Below are 14,748 nucleotides of genomic sequence, written 5' to 3'. Positions count from 1 at the left end.
TCGTTTTTTGTTAGCATATTTGTTCTCTCTCTGAATAACGGTAAACACGAGCCAATCGGAGTTGCAAGTTATCAGGAAACATGAATATGTATTACGAAGAGAAGGTGTGGCGTGATTACCAAGGATGTAACTTAATTAACTGGGAAAGTTCATTAACATAGTCACATTATCACGTTATTTTACTCATTCTACTGACGAGGCTGATGTTGAATTACAAAGTTGAACCGTAAAGATACTTAAATATTATTATGTTCTGTCACACACAATAATGATAAATCGATGAAACTAGGGTGATACAGTGTTATGCAAATTTCTTCAGTGATGACAACTTCAGTTACGTTATTGAGAAGCATGCGTTCAGTTTGATTGTGTACATACCGTACCGAAACTTACTGAACTTGGTACACAAACGTACACAGGTACAAACGACCACATAATACTACTACTACGTACGTACACATACTACATGTACAAAGTTAAGAAACGATGGCGGGCTGCTCACGATCGGACCCGACAGGCCTCGCTCAGATGTGGCTCACCCTGGCCTTGAGTATACTGCAAATAATACCCACACAGTTAGATAAAGCAGAGGCCCAGACGCCAGGTATTACTACAAAATATGGACAATTTGTATTTATTTTGGGGAAGAAAACCAAAGTAGTTTCTGGTGGAACTTAACTCTGAATCACCACACTAATATAGGCTAACCTATACATACAATATAGGCTTACCGTCTGTAGTACTAGGACTAACGCTAACCATGTTTCCAATAATATCACTCATTTCCCCTTATACGGTGTAGTAATAGTCTAGACTGATACATTATTGAATCTTAAGTTTCTGGCAAAGCTACTAGGAAATATTTAATAAAATCCGAAGGATGTTTACTCCAACATAGTTACCGATAATAAACGACTCGGCAGTGTTCATCATAGTCTACATTGAAAATGACTAAATTGGCACTGTCACTGCTAGGTTAGGCTATGGACATACACTGACTGCTGTAACAACAGTGTACATCATTTATCAAACTAATTCACTAATGAGTACCAATTATAAACCTATTGGCCTAACTTATAATCGGAACCAATTTTACGAATAAAAATTCGTATGGGATTTGGAAATGATTCTTTGCCCCCCAATCTATATTTGTGTAGTTTCAAGGTGCCTTGTGTTTCATTTAATTCCATTGCCAATGGTCACAGTCTAGGCATAGGCCTCAGTTCCATACTGTTTATGGTCAAGTAGGCTATTAATATTAGGCCTCTCCCCTGCCAAAAACAATTTCATTCCAATGAAGTGAAGATTTTTCATGATAATTTGTGACAAATTAATCACAATTATTTGCTATGGCTATGTATACTTTTTTTGCTTGTGTTTCTGGCACAGTTGGCCAAAAGGGTAGATAAGAAAATGGTTTCACAAGATTTATATGGTGCTGCTGCAGTAGAAATCAGCAGTAGGCATTGCAAAAACAGCTCTACCAAAATGTACCCAACATTTTACAAACTGAATGTCAGTTAAATTCCCTTCTTTTCCGAGATATTGATCATCATTAGTTGAGTTTAAGTGTTATATGTTAGTTCAATCACAAGGTCTTTCCAGTTGTTGGTTGACTTGTATCATTGGAACCTATGTGAATTGTTTTAGGCTCCACACCACTAGTGCAGACTAACCCAATTCCCACAGTTAGTCCAGCTTACACGCATTGATGCATAGGCTCACAGCCGAGTAGTAAGACATTTAATCTAAATCTATGGTAAACTATATTGGACCAAATTTTCTGATGTCCTACTTTCTTCTAAAAGCTATTTCGTCTTCTTACCTTAAATAGTAGTCTACATAATAGGCTTAGCCTATACTGTAGGATGGTTAGTATTCATAGTAGTTAGACCTAGGGCCTATCCTATTCTCTGTATTGCCTAGGAGAGAAGTCCAAATTGTTTTGATTGAAACTGACCAGTTATAATTGTAATACCAATAGCTCAAACAGGGTTTCCTGCAAGAAGGTTATACCCTTAGTTCATACTTCCATGTTGCATAAGGGCCATTCTCTGGAAAATGAAACTGGCATGAAAACATTAAAGTGTTCAGCAGGACCAAATGCTATACTTTTTGTTTTAGAGGGATTCCTCAAGTTTTCTGTTTCATATTTTTTTCATTAAAATTACAACCATAACATACTAATTTGCATAAATTTGCATTATTGTAAGTTGTAGCCAAAATTTTTAGTTTATAACTGTATATTTGTTTTTTCTACATGAGTATCTAGAAATAATATTTCAGTTATCAACTGTCACATGGAGGCAGTTATACATGGGTTCATTTATTTCATTCCTAAAGCAGAGATTCCTGATCTTAAATTCTTCGTTAATAATGGGTGCTAATTAGCATAATTTTGATGTCACACACGTGACCAAAATAACACAAAAGTTTTCGTAAAAAGTAACTGACGTGCCTTATGATGTCCACACTTGATATGCAACCGTTCTTGGTACAGACTGTTAGTTCTGCAAAATATCCAGTCAAATAATTATTCCTACGATTAATTAATAGCCTCTTATTAGTCGTCACACACGTGACCGATGGTCACGTGTGTGACAATTATCCATTGAAATGCAGAATGTCACACACGTGACCAAAAAATGTCACACACGTGACCCTCCAAGTAATGGCAGTAAAACTGTTTTAAAGTAATTCCTATGGAATATCAACATCAGTGCTGTTCTTTGGTCATTACTAGAGTCACATTTGCACTGCAAAAATTGCATATTATGGACTGAAAATTCAGAATGTCACACACGTGACCCAACAATGTCACACACGTGACCGGATTTTTTTAGCTTATGTAGTATTATGCTAATTTTAAGAAGTGAAATATTTAGGTGAAATGTCTTGTTAGAATGGAAACACATTAAGGTAGAAACATGATAAATTAGGGTTATCCAGCCCTGTTAGAAACTGAGGAATTTGCCAATGTTTTTTTGTGCAAAAAAGCCAGTTTCATTTCACGTCACACACGTGACCGACCTTTATATGACCTCTGCCAGCACATGAATGTTCTGAATTTGGCTAAGCTATATGGTTTTGTGAAAGAGTCCCCTAGTGCATACTTAAGTACTACAATCAACCTAACTTTCTTTACCTTAAAGTAGTAACTTAGTGGTAAAGTGCAAATCTCCCCATTTTTCCGTCACACACGTGACCGAGAATGGCCCACAACAGTTTTGGGATTTCTGAGTTGTATTTATTGTTACATATTGCAAGTTTGTATATATGCTAGAACTACATCTTTGTAATTATATAGGGATGTGGATGTATTTGTTTGGCAGTTTTCTGTGCAATTATTACCAGGTGTACCAATTGAGTGATAGGTATTTGCCATTCCTTTGGATATGAAATGCTGTCAGTTGAGAGAGAGCACAAGCATTGCATTCTGTGATACAGTATCAGATGCAGTACAGGGAATAATTTATCCTGTGTTGCATAGCCCAAAAATGCTATGCAAAATGTTCAAGTAAGAGAGAAATGCAGAGCCCCCAAAACTGCTACACAAAATGTAAACATTAACATCTTCTCTGCAGTATATGTTATAATCTGAGGAACAAAACCTTCTGCTTTTGGGAAGGTTTGGAACAGGATACAAATCAATTTCAATGATTAAATGCTTGACTTGTTTTGTTTGTTGCTACATGGACAAACATATATATACAAATTTAGACTATGTCTAGTTCTATCATCACTGTCGTCCTCCGTCACCAAGACATGCATACATATAATTGATTTATTCACAGTTGTTCACAGGATGTTTTGACAGCCATTGAAAGGAATTGGACCATCAATTGTAGGATAACTCGTAACACTGAAATGGTTGGGATCGAGAGGTCCCTTTGCATAGCCACATAATGCTTGAAACACATGTCTTGACGTGACATTACATAAAAAGCATAGCATAACATAAACATTTACCAAAAACATTCTGAGAAAAGCAATGCCTGGATTTCTGAGCAAAGACTATGTATGCAATTGTCTGTACTCACACACACATTGGGTATTTTGACAACTCCAGTACATTGTTAGGGACTTCCAGTCATAATCTGTGAGATTCAAGAGTCACAGCGTAATCTGCAATTAAGCTCAGAAATGTACTGTATGGACTGAAGTTCAATGCAGTGCGCTTAATTGAAAATGTGTGCATTGTGTGTTTACTGTGAATTCTGTATCTATACAGTGGGATGGAGCAATGCCCAAAACAAGTGCTGCAAGTTTTTCAAGGTTCCCTGGAGTCTTGTATAGTGTATACAAATGTATGTTACATTGTTGGCCGGTTGAACATTTTTGAAGAAAGTGCAACAAATTTGATGCCATCTCTTGTTTCTGTTATTTCCTCAGACATTGTGCAAAATGAACTGATGCAACTGATGGAAGAAGTAGCCATAAAGGTGAGAGATTGAAGCCAATTAAGAACTTTGAACTTATGATTTAATTAATTTTCTTTAAGTTTTGTTTTCAATTGCCAACATAACAACCTTTTCTGCAGTTACCAGCGTATAGTAGTACTTAGCATTGTAATGTATCAAGATGACATCATTTGCTAGTGAGGGAAGTACAGTAGCTTGCTCTAACACTAACTAGTACACTTTACATACACACATAGTGGCTACTTGAAGGTGTTTTTTCTTTCTTCCTTCTGGTATCAACTTATATGCTGTCATTTGCCTCTTACGTACGCAAGCACCGACAAATTGTCGTTTTTCAGTAAGTAATTGCACATATGGACTGTCTTTCTTTTTTCATTCAGATTAACAAGTTCTTTCTGAAACATTTTGTTTACGTTGAAGATTAATAAAGACCAAAGCTTGGATTCGTGAAGTTATTTTGCTAGCCAATGCTCCAAAATGAATTCAATGTGAAGATTACCACACATTACAAAAAAATATTATGAAATTTTCAAAATGATGACTGCCCGGCAAACTTATACCAGAGTCAGTATTGATACTTGTTGTTCTCCAGTAAAAAAATTGAGAGCAACTCTATATTGTACATATCTCACCTAAATGGGAGGTAACTTCAAATGGCTTAATATGTTGAAGGAATGTGAGTGAGGTTTCATCGGTTCCCAAAGTTTGCTTTTGTCCTCGAGAGGAAGACCAATTGTACGAGTTGGTACTCATAATTCGTGATAATCAACAAAGTCTGCTGCACTCACACGATTAAGTTTGCTGCCCAGATAGGTTTTTGCTAAGTAACATTTCTAAGGGCTGTTAGCCACTGTACTTTGTCAGTTACTGTAGGTGATAGAAATGATATGGACTTATATTAAAAGGGATTGACTCTATATTTATGTTAGATGGTTCCAGAATTCTGGTTTTTATTCGTAATGTCAGTCAAACTTTAATGGTCTCTTTCCCTCCTATTTCTTGACAAAAAGTCCTTGCATTTATTTGGTTATTTAAGTTTATCTGTTAAAATGGTGTGCTGCCTGAAACAATTGATGCTATGATGGTATACCTTGCAGTTCTTGCTGCCGTTGAAGACTAATTCTTGGTTAATTTCAACAAAACAGAGCTTGTGGGAATACTAACCTCTTATCGTACGATACGTGATAGATTGCGTTTCTATTAAACCACAAAGCATATTGTATGGTTCAATTTGAGGTCTTTCAAATCATATTCCAACTTCTTGCCTATCCTTTTCATAGGCAAAAATGTTTCAATTGTGAATATTTTTTGCTTCCTTCTCGAAATTATAAAGGGCTTTGCTTTTCACACTTGTGTGAATGAACAAAAGTTGACAAGTTTATACAATGCTTTAATGAGAGGGTTTTTTCCCCACCAAGGTCCCATAGACTAAGTGTCTTCCCTGAAATGCCACTGTCCACGATAAGTATTAAAGTCAAACATTGTCTTTTGCTTAAAGGCTCTTTAAGTGTACATGTTATGTAACAACCAATTTTATACAATTTTTTAACCTATTAATTCAAATTTAGGCAGTCAATTCAGGTCCAAAATTGTGAAGTCTATTATAAAGTTCTACTTATCGGTATCATGATCATCTTCATGAACTCTCTTTGATCTTCTATGGAGTAATTGAACAATTGAAAACTGACTGGGAAATGATTAATTTTATTAATTATTGTTAATTAATTGGAAAAGGGCATTATTTTGTGAAAATATTTTTTGTGTCGGAATACCAATACACTTAAGGTGGGCAAATACCTCAAATGATTTCTTGAGGCATTTTCAACATACCATCGGTCACAATTTGCAAAATATACAACAATATAAGGAGCTTTGAGACAAGATCGCTGTTATCGCTGCCATGATTTTTGCAAAGATTTTCATTTCACGCTATGACCCACTAGAACCCTATCCTTCAGAATCTAAGACCCACTTGACCCCTTTCCTTGAGAATCCATTAGACCCCCACCCTTCAGAATCCATTGAAAGGTAGCTTGGACGATATGTCTTGATGTTAAAAAAAATATCATAGCTAATCCGGCAAGCTCCGAAAACTGTGGATAAGTTTTCTGACATTTGTAATCATCCTGCGATCCTTTGAACAAAACATCAGAGACCCACTTTGGGTTACGTTCTCAAACCATCATGTTAATACAACATATTATTCACACATGTATGTGTACTCAACAGTTACTTTACCTCTAGCAAATGTTTCAGACAAAATGCACAACTCAATTACTAATTATTGAATCAAAAAGGAAAGAAGGAAAAGTAAAACAGAAATACTAGGCACTGGAAATATAGTATCTATTGTTCTGTTCTCTATGTTGTTAATACATTATTGATAAACGGTTTCGTTTTAGTAATGTAGTTACGGTCAACAGACAGTGCAATGTTTGTGTGGACTTTAACACCATTAAAATTGGTTTCCACACGGTATAAAGAGGTTATCTATAGTTAATGTGTATATTCATATAACCATATATCCAAAAGTAACCAACCGTGTATCATTAACTTGTTTCATTACGTGGATGTGTACACTGCACATACTCTCGTTTGCTATACAGCACGCAGAGTGTGCAGTTGAACTTCGATCGGCCTTCTATACTCTCTGCAGACAATTGACTCCGATGGGTGATTGTTGGTAATATTTAGCAGATAAAAGAAAGAAGCCTCCCAAACTATAAGATGAACAAACAAATAATAAGAGAAACATCAACAGATAAGAAGAGAAAACATCAATTGTGCACATAGAGAGAAGGCTCTCTTTGTCACCATGGAAACTAAAAGTAACCAAGTAGAAGTGGTCGACGACGCTGGGAAAAAATCTGATAATTGCCATTTAATTGAAAAGTGGGTATATCAAGCAGTGCTCTTTATTTGAGATGTAAATTTAAAGGTTTCAATCAAAAGTCAAGGCTTAATATAAATGGTAAAAATTATGCAAATAACTATATGAGTCTTATAGGCTAACTATAGACAGGTATATCTTTGCCAAGTTATGGCATATATTGTAATTTCCCAAGCAAGCCAGCCAGTCAAAAATAATTAACGGATGGCTGTTATGACCAATTTGACTGTTTTATACAAGGTGTCGATATATACATCCCTTTTGTATTGTCATGAAATTTGGGATATACTGCTTTTAAGAGGGCAAATTAAGATTCTCTGTGGTATGTGTTCAATGCAGTGTCATACGTTACCACCGTAATCTGCTACTTGCGATTGATGAAAGAGATATTACTGTGATAGAATTTTTAATCGGAGAACCTTAGTACACGAATAATTAGCATTGTCTTAAAAATGGACGATTTTGTTAACCCAAACAATTATGCATGCGACCCTACAGTATACGATATACTGTACTATACTGCGTAATGATATTGCACATAATGAACTTGCACATAATGAATTTGCACAGACTACATGTATACTTAGCACTCGTCAATGCGTGACGAAATACCGGTCGCTACTATTGAAATTTCTATTCGCATCTAACCTTTGTTCTCGTCTATAAGGATTCTTTTCGGTAAGCAGGTTAAACGTACATTTGGCCTTCTTTATAATCCCTGGTATGTTTAGAAAATGCCTCCAACTAGGCGAGGGTACAGAAACTTTAACATGTTGTTCAATTTTACCAATCAGTATCCAGGGACTGGGTTTTCTGTCACGTCAGATAAACACATGATTCTTGATAGTCAAAACGTTAAAGTGCTGGGTTTCTCAGTTAACTGTGATGCTTTTAGTCATGATTTCTTCGTTTATATTGCAAATTTTGTGAAGTTAAGTTTCATTTTACATTTTGAAGGGTTAAATTTTGAACTGGAAAGCCGGAATAGTGCGGCTAAATGAGCCTACATTCAATGCAATATTGCCCTTCAATGGTCAATAAACAACTTACGTAATACGTATATTGTGAACGGTGATATCATTGTGAATTTTTATAGTCACTTTAGACTGATTGGTATCCGATTCAGTGTGGGTATGTCATTATGGACGGCTGCTCAGTTTATATAGTAAACGTAACACTACTTGGTCAATGTAATTGCACTTGGACTCAAAAAGTGCAATGTTATTAAAGTCCCTAGATTAGTAAATCCTTTTCCAATTCTTTGCATCCTCTCTCCCATTTTAACCATACTCTAATAAGAGCTCACATCTCCAGTCATATTATATCATATATGTGCAGTGTGCTCACTATATAAATTGATTGAATAATTATTAGGCTCACAGTAGCCGTGAAGCAGAAACGAAAGAGAGATAGATGTAATGCTACTACACAAAGGAAACATTGCTGTCCTTCTGTCATTGGCTGATCCATTTACAGTGTGTGTACGGATATATTTGATATATATATATATATATGTATATGCAATATGACCACCAAGTGCTGGGTACAATTTATACTAGTATAGTAGGCTGACATTATATCAAGGTACCAGGAAAATATTGGTGTGAATTTTATACTATGAAGGGCAGGGTTTAGCAGTTATTATTGTTGTGTTGTTGTTGAAGGAAAAGCTCGGTAGCTGGGGAGTTTTATAGTACAGTAGTAAAACACATTGCTTGTACAGTTTACAAAACAACAGGTGTGTGTAGTTAATAGCACTGTACCTTCAGATGAACACAGGTCAGAGGGATCTTGGCATGAGCTGTGAAATGCAGTAAAGATAGAACCGGACATTGGACAAGGATGCAATAAAGCCGTTTGGAATTGAAATGAAATGTAGAACCCATTGTAGATTTAATAGTATCAGGACAATATGGTTTTGCTTTTCTTTATTTGGACAACCAAATCTACTGTTCGTCCAACCAAATTGTAAGAGAAGAATTTTAGTTCTATTGTTGTGATTCTGTTTTATGTATATGTTACAACGTTAAAAATTGGTTACACAGAGATAATTCTGTCCAAACCCTGGATTTTAGTTCTATTGTAGTTATTCTGTTTTATATGTTACAAAGTATAAACGCAGTTATATACACAGAGATAATTCTGTCCAAACCCTGGATTTTAGTTCTATTGTTGTTATTCTGTTTTATATGTTACAAAGTATAAACGCAGGTACACAGAGATAATTCTGTCCAAACCCTGAATTTAAGTTAGAATTGTTGTTATTCTGTTTGATGTATATTACAAAGTATAAACTCAGTTCCACAGAGTTAATTCTGTCCAAACCCGGCCTGCATTTTAGTTCTATTGTTATTATTCTGTTTATAGATATATCTATGTCACACAGTATAAACTCAGTTATTCAGTGATAATTCTGTCCAAACCCTGGATTTTAGTTCTCTGTTTATGTTATTCTGCCAGTTACAATATGGATTACACAGTATGTCGTCAGTTACACAGATAGCTACTGTACAACTGCTTGTTTGGATCAGGGAGCCTGCTTAGTAGCGGCTCCCTGTTTGGATCTGGCATACAAAATGATCCCATTCAAAGAGGGACAGGTCTCATTGTGATTTACTCAAGTGTGCAGTACTTGGAACAGAACCAACTTTTTGGGGTCTTTGCTGTTTATGTGTGTCACAGTTGAGTGGTGATGAGAGGGCAAGTGCCAAACAAACTGTTCACAGGTCTTGATATGGTCCCTGGAGAAGTTTTGAAGAGCTACATGGTGTAATATGAGTCAGAAGAAAAAAAAATCAACAAGTTTCTGAGTATTAACAAGTTGCCTTTGTTGCATTGATAACAATGTTGAACTCTACTGGTTTGCTGAACCTTGCATTAAGTTAATAGATCTATGGGTTGAGCTATAAATGATGCTGCCTTGCAACTTTCATTGATACAGTCATTTTTCCTTACATGAGGACTACAGTGCAGTAATGCACAAACTACTATGCAGTGTGTGTAGCATAATTTTGCTGCCACAGTATGCATATTGTTGAGCTACCAACATCGATCATTTCAAAAGCTGTACTGTAAATTGTATGTCTGCATGTACTGTACCCATACACTGCAAGTATACCCATGATACACTGTACCCACACAGTGCATATACTGTACCCATATGTAGCAGGAACCTTGCAAGCAATCCTGTTTCCTGTAGGCAGACATTAGGCTGCCCAGATCTGTATAATGTGGCTTTTATCTATTGTTAATTTACTTCAAATAGTACTTAAGTAATTAATTAAAGATATCATTTCAAAAGGTAAATAATAAATGACTTTGATATTTCTAACTTGGTGATACTATACATCATTTTTCAGCTCTCTGATATATCATGCCTACGTCTGATACATATTTGAATATAAATAATGCAAAGAAAAAGAAAATTTATCATGTATTTCAAAAGTAATGACAAGTTATGTATACTCAGCATGTTCTGGCTGATATTCTGTATTAAGTGTCACTCTATGTGACTATGAAGGGAAAGAAAAGTTAAGTACCTGGAAGATACCCAAGAGGATCATTGGTAAAGTCTGTTCTACATTTCTGATTCAGTCTTTACTAATTAAGAAACGAAGAAGAGACAAAGTTAAATGTACATTGGGAGAACTTACTGACTACGAAATTTTCATAAGCAAATTAATGAAGTCATCTGGCAATGATATAGGGCTGAAGGGCCCTAAAGGGCCCACTAAAGGGCTTTAAATGGCTTTTTAATTCTGGGCTTAATAATTCACTAAAGGGCTTTATAATCCAGGTTTACAACTTGTGCAGCAGTACAGGATTTCTAAATCGTGCGGTCACCAGTTCGAACCTTGAGCTTAAATTTACTAAATAAATAAAGTACTCTCAGATAATATGAAGGAGCTAAAGTATGCTACTAGTTTTTGCAAAAGGAATGCTCCACAATGGTTATGGTATGTTGCACAGATCTCATTTGCCAATTTTTGTTAACTGGTGTCAAATGACACTTATTTTGTTGAAAAGAAAACAAATATGACATATATACACCATTTAGTGTGCTGGTAATGGAGGAAAAAAGAAAGAAAATAACACAGACAGTAGGTGTGTACTGTAGCTAAAGAAAGATTTAATAATTTTTAATTTGATCCCATCTATATTTATACTATCCCATCTATATAATATGATATCCCATGTGTATAATAATATCCCATCTATGGTTCCACTTAAATTGTATAATATTGTTCATCGAAGCAATTTAAAGTTCTCTCTTTCCCGAAAAGATTATAAGATATTCACAAACGCATTGTAACTTGGCTTACTATCCTTCCATTTACAGTTATAAACATGATATTTTGCATGGAGAATCACAAAATTATACTTTGAAACCCTCAAGAGTTGGAAAGAGCCAAAATAATATCCCTTATATTAAGATTACATGGATTCTCAAGAGGATTTGCCTCTAAGAAGGAACTAAATTCAGTATAATCCCCCAAAACAAATATGTTGAATATCTTCAGTCTCATCCTAAAACAAAGGAAACTTGAAAGTAAGCTGAAGGATTCCCAGGCCAAAACAAAACACTGTAGATACAAACATTTCTACTTAATTATTACTTGTATGATTTATTTTATTTTATGTTTGTTTGTCTTTTCTTTTCCCCACAGAATGAATTTGCAAGCCAGGGTTTTCATATAGAAACTGAAAAAGAGTAAGTATACTGTACTGTTATTTGAGTTTATTACTCTAGAGGAAGTTTAGGCTATACTGAGATGGGTGGAGTTAATTGGCATACGTATCAGTTGTATACATACTTGCTGTCAACGAGCAAATCGATAAAACTCTTAATGTTTCCGTTACTTTTGAATCACACATATCCATTGCCAAGTCAAACATTGGCAGCGCTTACATTACCGCCAAAATTTAAGAGTCCGTTACAGACTGCTTGGTACTGTAGCTGAAACTGCCCGGAAATGTTGGTTCCCTTATACTAGGCCTGTAGATAGGTGTGATGAATTGCTTATAACATTTCAAGCAAATCACTATAATAATAATAGGTTTGGTGAATTGCTTATTACATTTGAACCAAATCACTATAATAAATGATAAAGGTGTAGAAAACATCCCTCTCATTGTAGCCTTTGGAAATTTTTCTTTTAAATTTATGAACATAAATAGAGTTTGTATTCCCCGCGAACAATCAATATTTTTGGTCGCTGATTCCATGCTAGTTTTGGTATGGATCTAATGGATGAATTGAACACTTTGTTTTCTGCACACATACTGTATGTTAGAACACTGTCAGTCCATGATGATGAGCAACTATATATATATATCAATAGTGAGACAGCAGTGCTACCATCAATTTGGTAAATTTTGCTCTAAAAGGATTCTTCCAGAAAACTCCAGAATTCACATGCAAGTTAGACATGTCTAGACAAAATTGTACCATCAGAACTGAAATATGTGTTTGCACACAGTATCCTGTGTTGTTGTCATGTTTTGTTTTCTCTTCACAGTTGATCAACAGTTATCAAATATCCACAGTTTACATATAGATACATGTACAGTGTACATGTGAGTAAGAGTACGGTGCAGTTTATGCTGTACTATATGTATGTGCATAGTATCTATGTTGGGATACATACAGTGAGAGCATTACAAGCTGCGTACAGTCTTTTGCTGTGTCTTACCCAAGTTGGGTTGTCAACCTTGGCAATGAAAGGAATCACATCTTCTAAAGTACTTTTACTTTCAACCAGACAAAATGCATGGCTGGAATATTAATTCTTTAATGGTGATGTGATAATCTATGTACCAATGATGACCTATAGACCTGTTGATTCTGTCAGGGGCAGCAAAGTTCACCCCACATTTATGGGAAGCTTTCTGCCATTTAGTTTGACTGATTGGTCTGTTCGCTCTGTCAAGGGTTCGAAGGTCTAGCCTTGTTGTAAAGTAGCTAGGAATCAGGTGCCTGTGATTTGTGTCTTACTCAAATTGTGTATACATACATAAATTGTGTATACATACATAAATTGTGTATACATACATAAATTGTGTATACATACATAAATTGTGTATACATACATAAATTGTGTATACATACATAAATTGTGTATACATACATAAATTGTGTATACATACATAAATTTTGTATACATAAATTGTGTATACAAACATAAATTGTGTATACATACATAAATTGTGTACATTAAGCAGTAAGCCATTGTTTTTGGTTCACTCTTCTTGATTGACTAGAAGTTGGATTGTAAATTGGAGGCTCACTGTACGTATGTTAAAGGAAAGGATACTCCTTAATATTACAAACTTCTGATTAATTTTGAGAGGAGAGACTGAGTTACTTGCACTGCAATAATAAAATCACTTTTATAACACATCCTCAGTCCTTTGTTTATATCTTCAGTAGTCCCAAACCCGTGTAAACACAGAAAGTGTGAAGTTTGCGTAGTCTTTTCTTTTTTCTTGGGCAAGTCAAACTTGATTAACCCACATATCCATGGTAGCATCCTTGAAATTGATTCAATGAAAAGTGAATAATAAAAAGACATTTTCTATCTAGTCTGTAGAATGTAAATTGTACCTCTGCTCCAGTTTTTCATTCTCTAGTTGGATAAATGGCCATCTTCATTCAGTGTGCTCTCTTGTCTGGAATGCAAAATGCATTGCACAATAATCCCAAAGTAGCTGATGTGAACATATCATTGCTACATGTTTTAACAAAACATATTACTTTTTATAGCACCTGGCACTTAACAAGTCTTTAAATGAAAGACCATGTAATAAACTAGCCCATATATAGTTATATGGTGTCTCTTCCACAGGAAGATGTTTGGTTGTAATGACATGATGTAGGCAACAGTGTATCAGTTTGCAAGCAGATATCTGGTTACTTCATGTTTACATTGGGAAATCTCCTGGCATAGGAATACATCAATTATGGAAAAAAAATATACAGTGTCAATTAATACATGTCTGAATTATAGTAACAATATGTACATGTATGTGTAATGCCTCCAGGCTTAAATTTACTATCAGCTGTATGTTCAGTATATACGTAAAGTCTGCTTAACATAATTTACATATACAGTAAATGTATCCCTGTATGATTAGAACATTTGGCAATCAGTGTAGAGATGAGGGTACTTAGACTAGAATAGCTATCAGTTTAGAGATAAGGGTTCTTTTAACATTTGATTGTGGTTAGGCCAGTGGGGAATTCTGGAGAAAGGACCACATGAAGCACCATTTACTTTAAGATCTTTGCTTACAGAGTACAATATAAACCCACTAGTCATATCAGAGAAAAACAAAAAAGTATCTATTAAGGGGAGTGGTTGTATGTGCCCTAAAAAATAATACTCCTCTGGTCTCTGGTACCGTTCTACAAGATGAAGGACACAGCATCCTCTCAGA

At 35.2% G+C, this 14,748-nt stretch overlaps 1 protein-coding gene across 1 annotated transcript in view; it reads left to right on the top strand.

Annotated features, from left to right (window-relative positions):
* Window positions 1-397: 397 nt before the first annotated feature.
* The window catches only part of LOC139979912 (transmembrane protein 131-like), a 63,893-nt gene continuing 49,542 nt past the window's right edge, over window positions 398-14,748 (top strand). The window contains exons 1-3 of the mRNA XM_071991132.1: window positions 398-604; window positions 4,393-4,442; window positions 11,979-12,022. Of these exons, the coding sequence (XP_071847233.1) occupies window positions 487-604; window positions 4,393-4,442; window positions 11,979-12,022 (212 nt within the window). The 5' untranslated portion in view covers window positions 398-486. The remainder of the gene's footprint in view (window positions 605-4,392; window positions 4,443-11,978; window positions 12,023-14,748) is intronic.

The sequence above is a fragment of the Apostichopus japonicus genome, chromosome 14 (genome assembly GCF_037975245.1).
Source record: "Apostichopus japonicus isolate 1M-3 chromosome 14, ASM3797524v1, whole genome shotgun sequence".
NCBI lineage: Eukaryota > Metazoa > Echinodermata > Holothuroidea > Aspidochirotida > Stichopodidae > Apostichopus > Apostichopus japonicus.
This window is presented reverse-complemented; position numbering and strand designations above follow the sequence as displayed.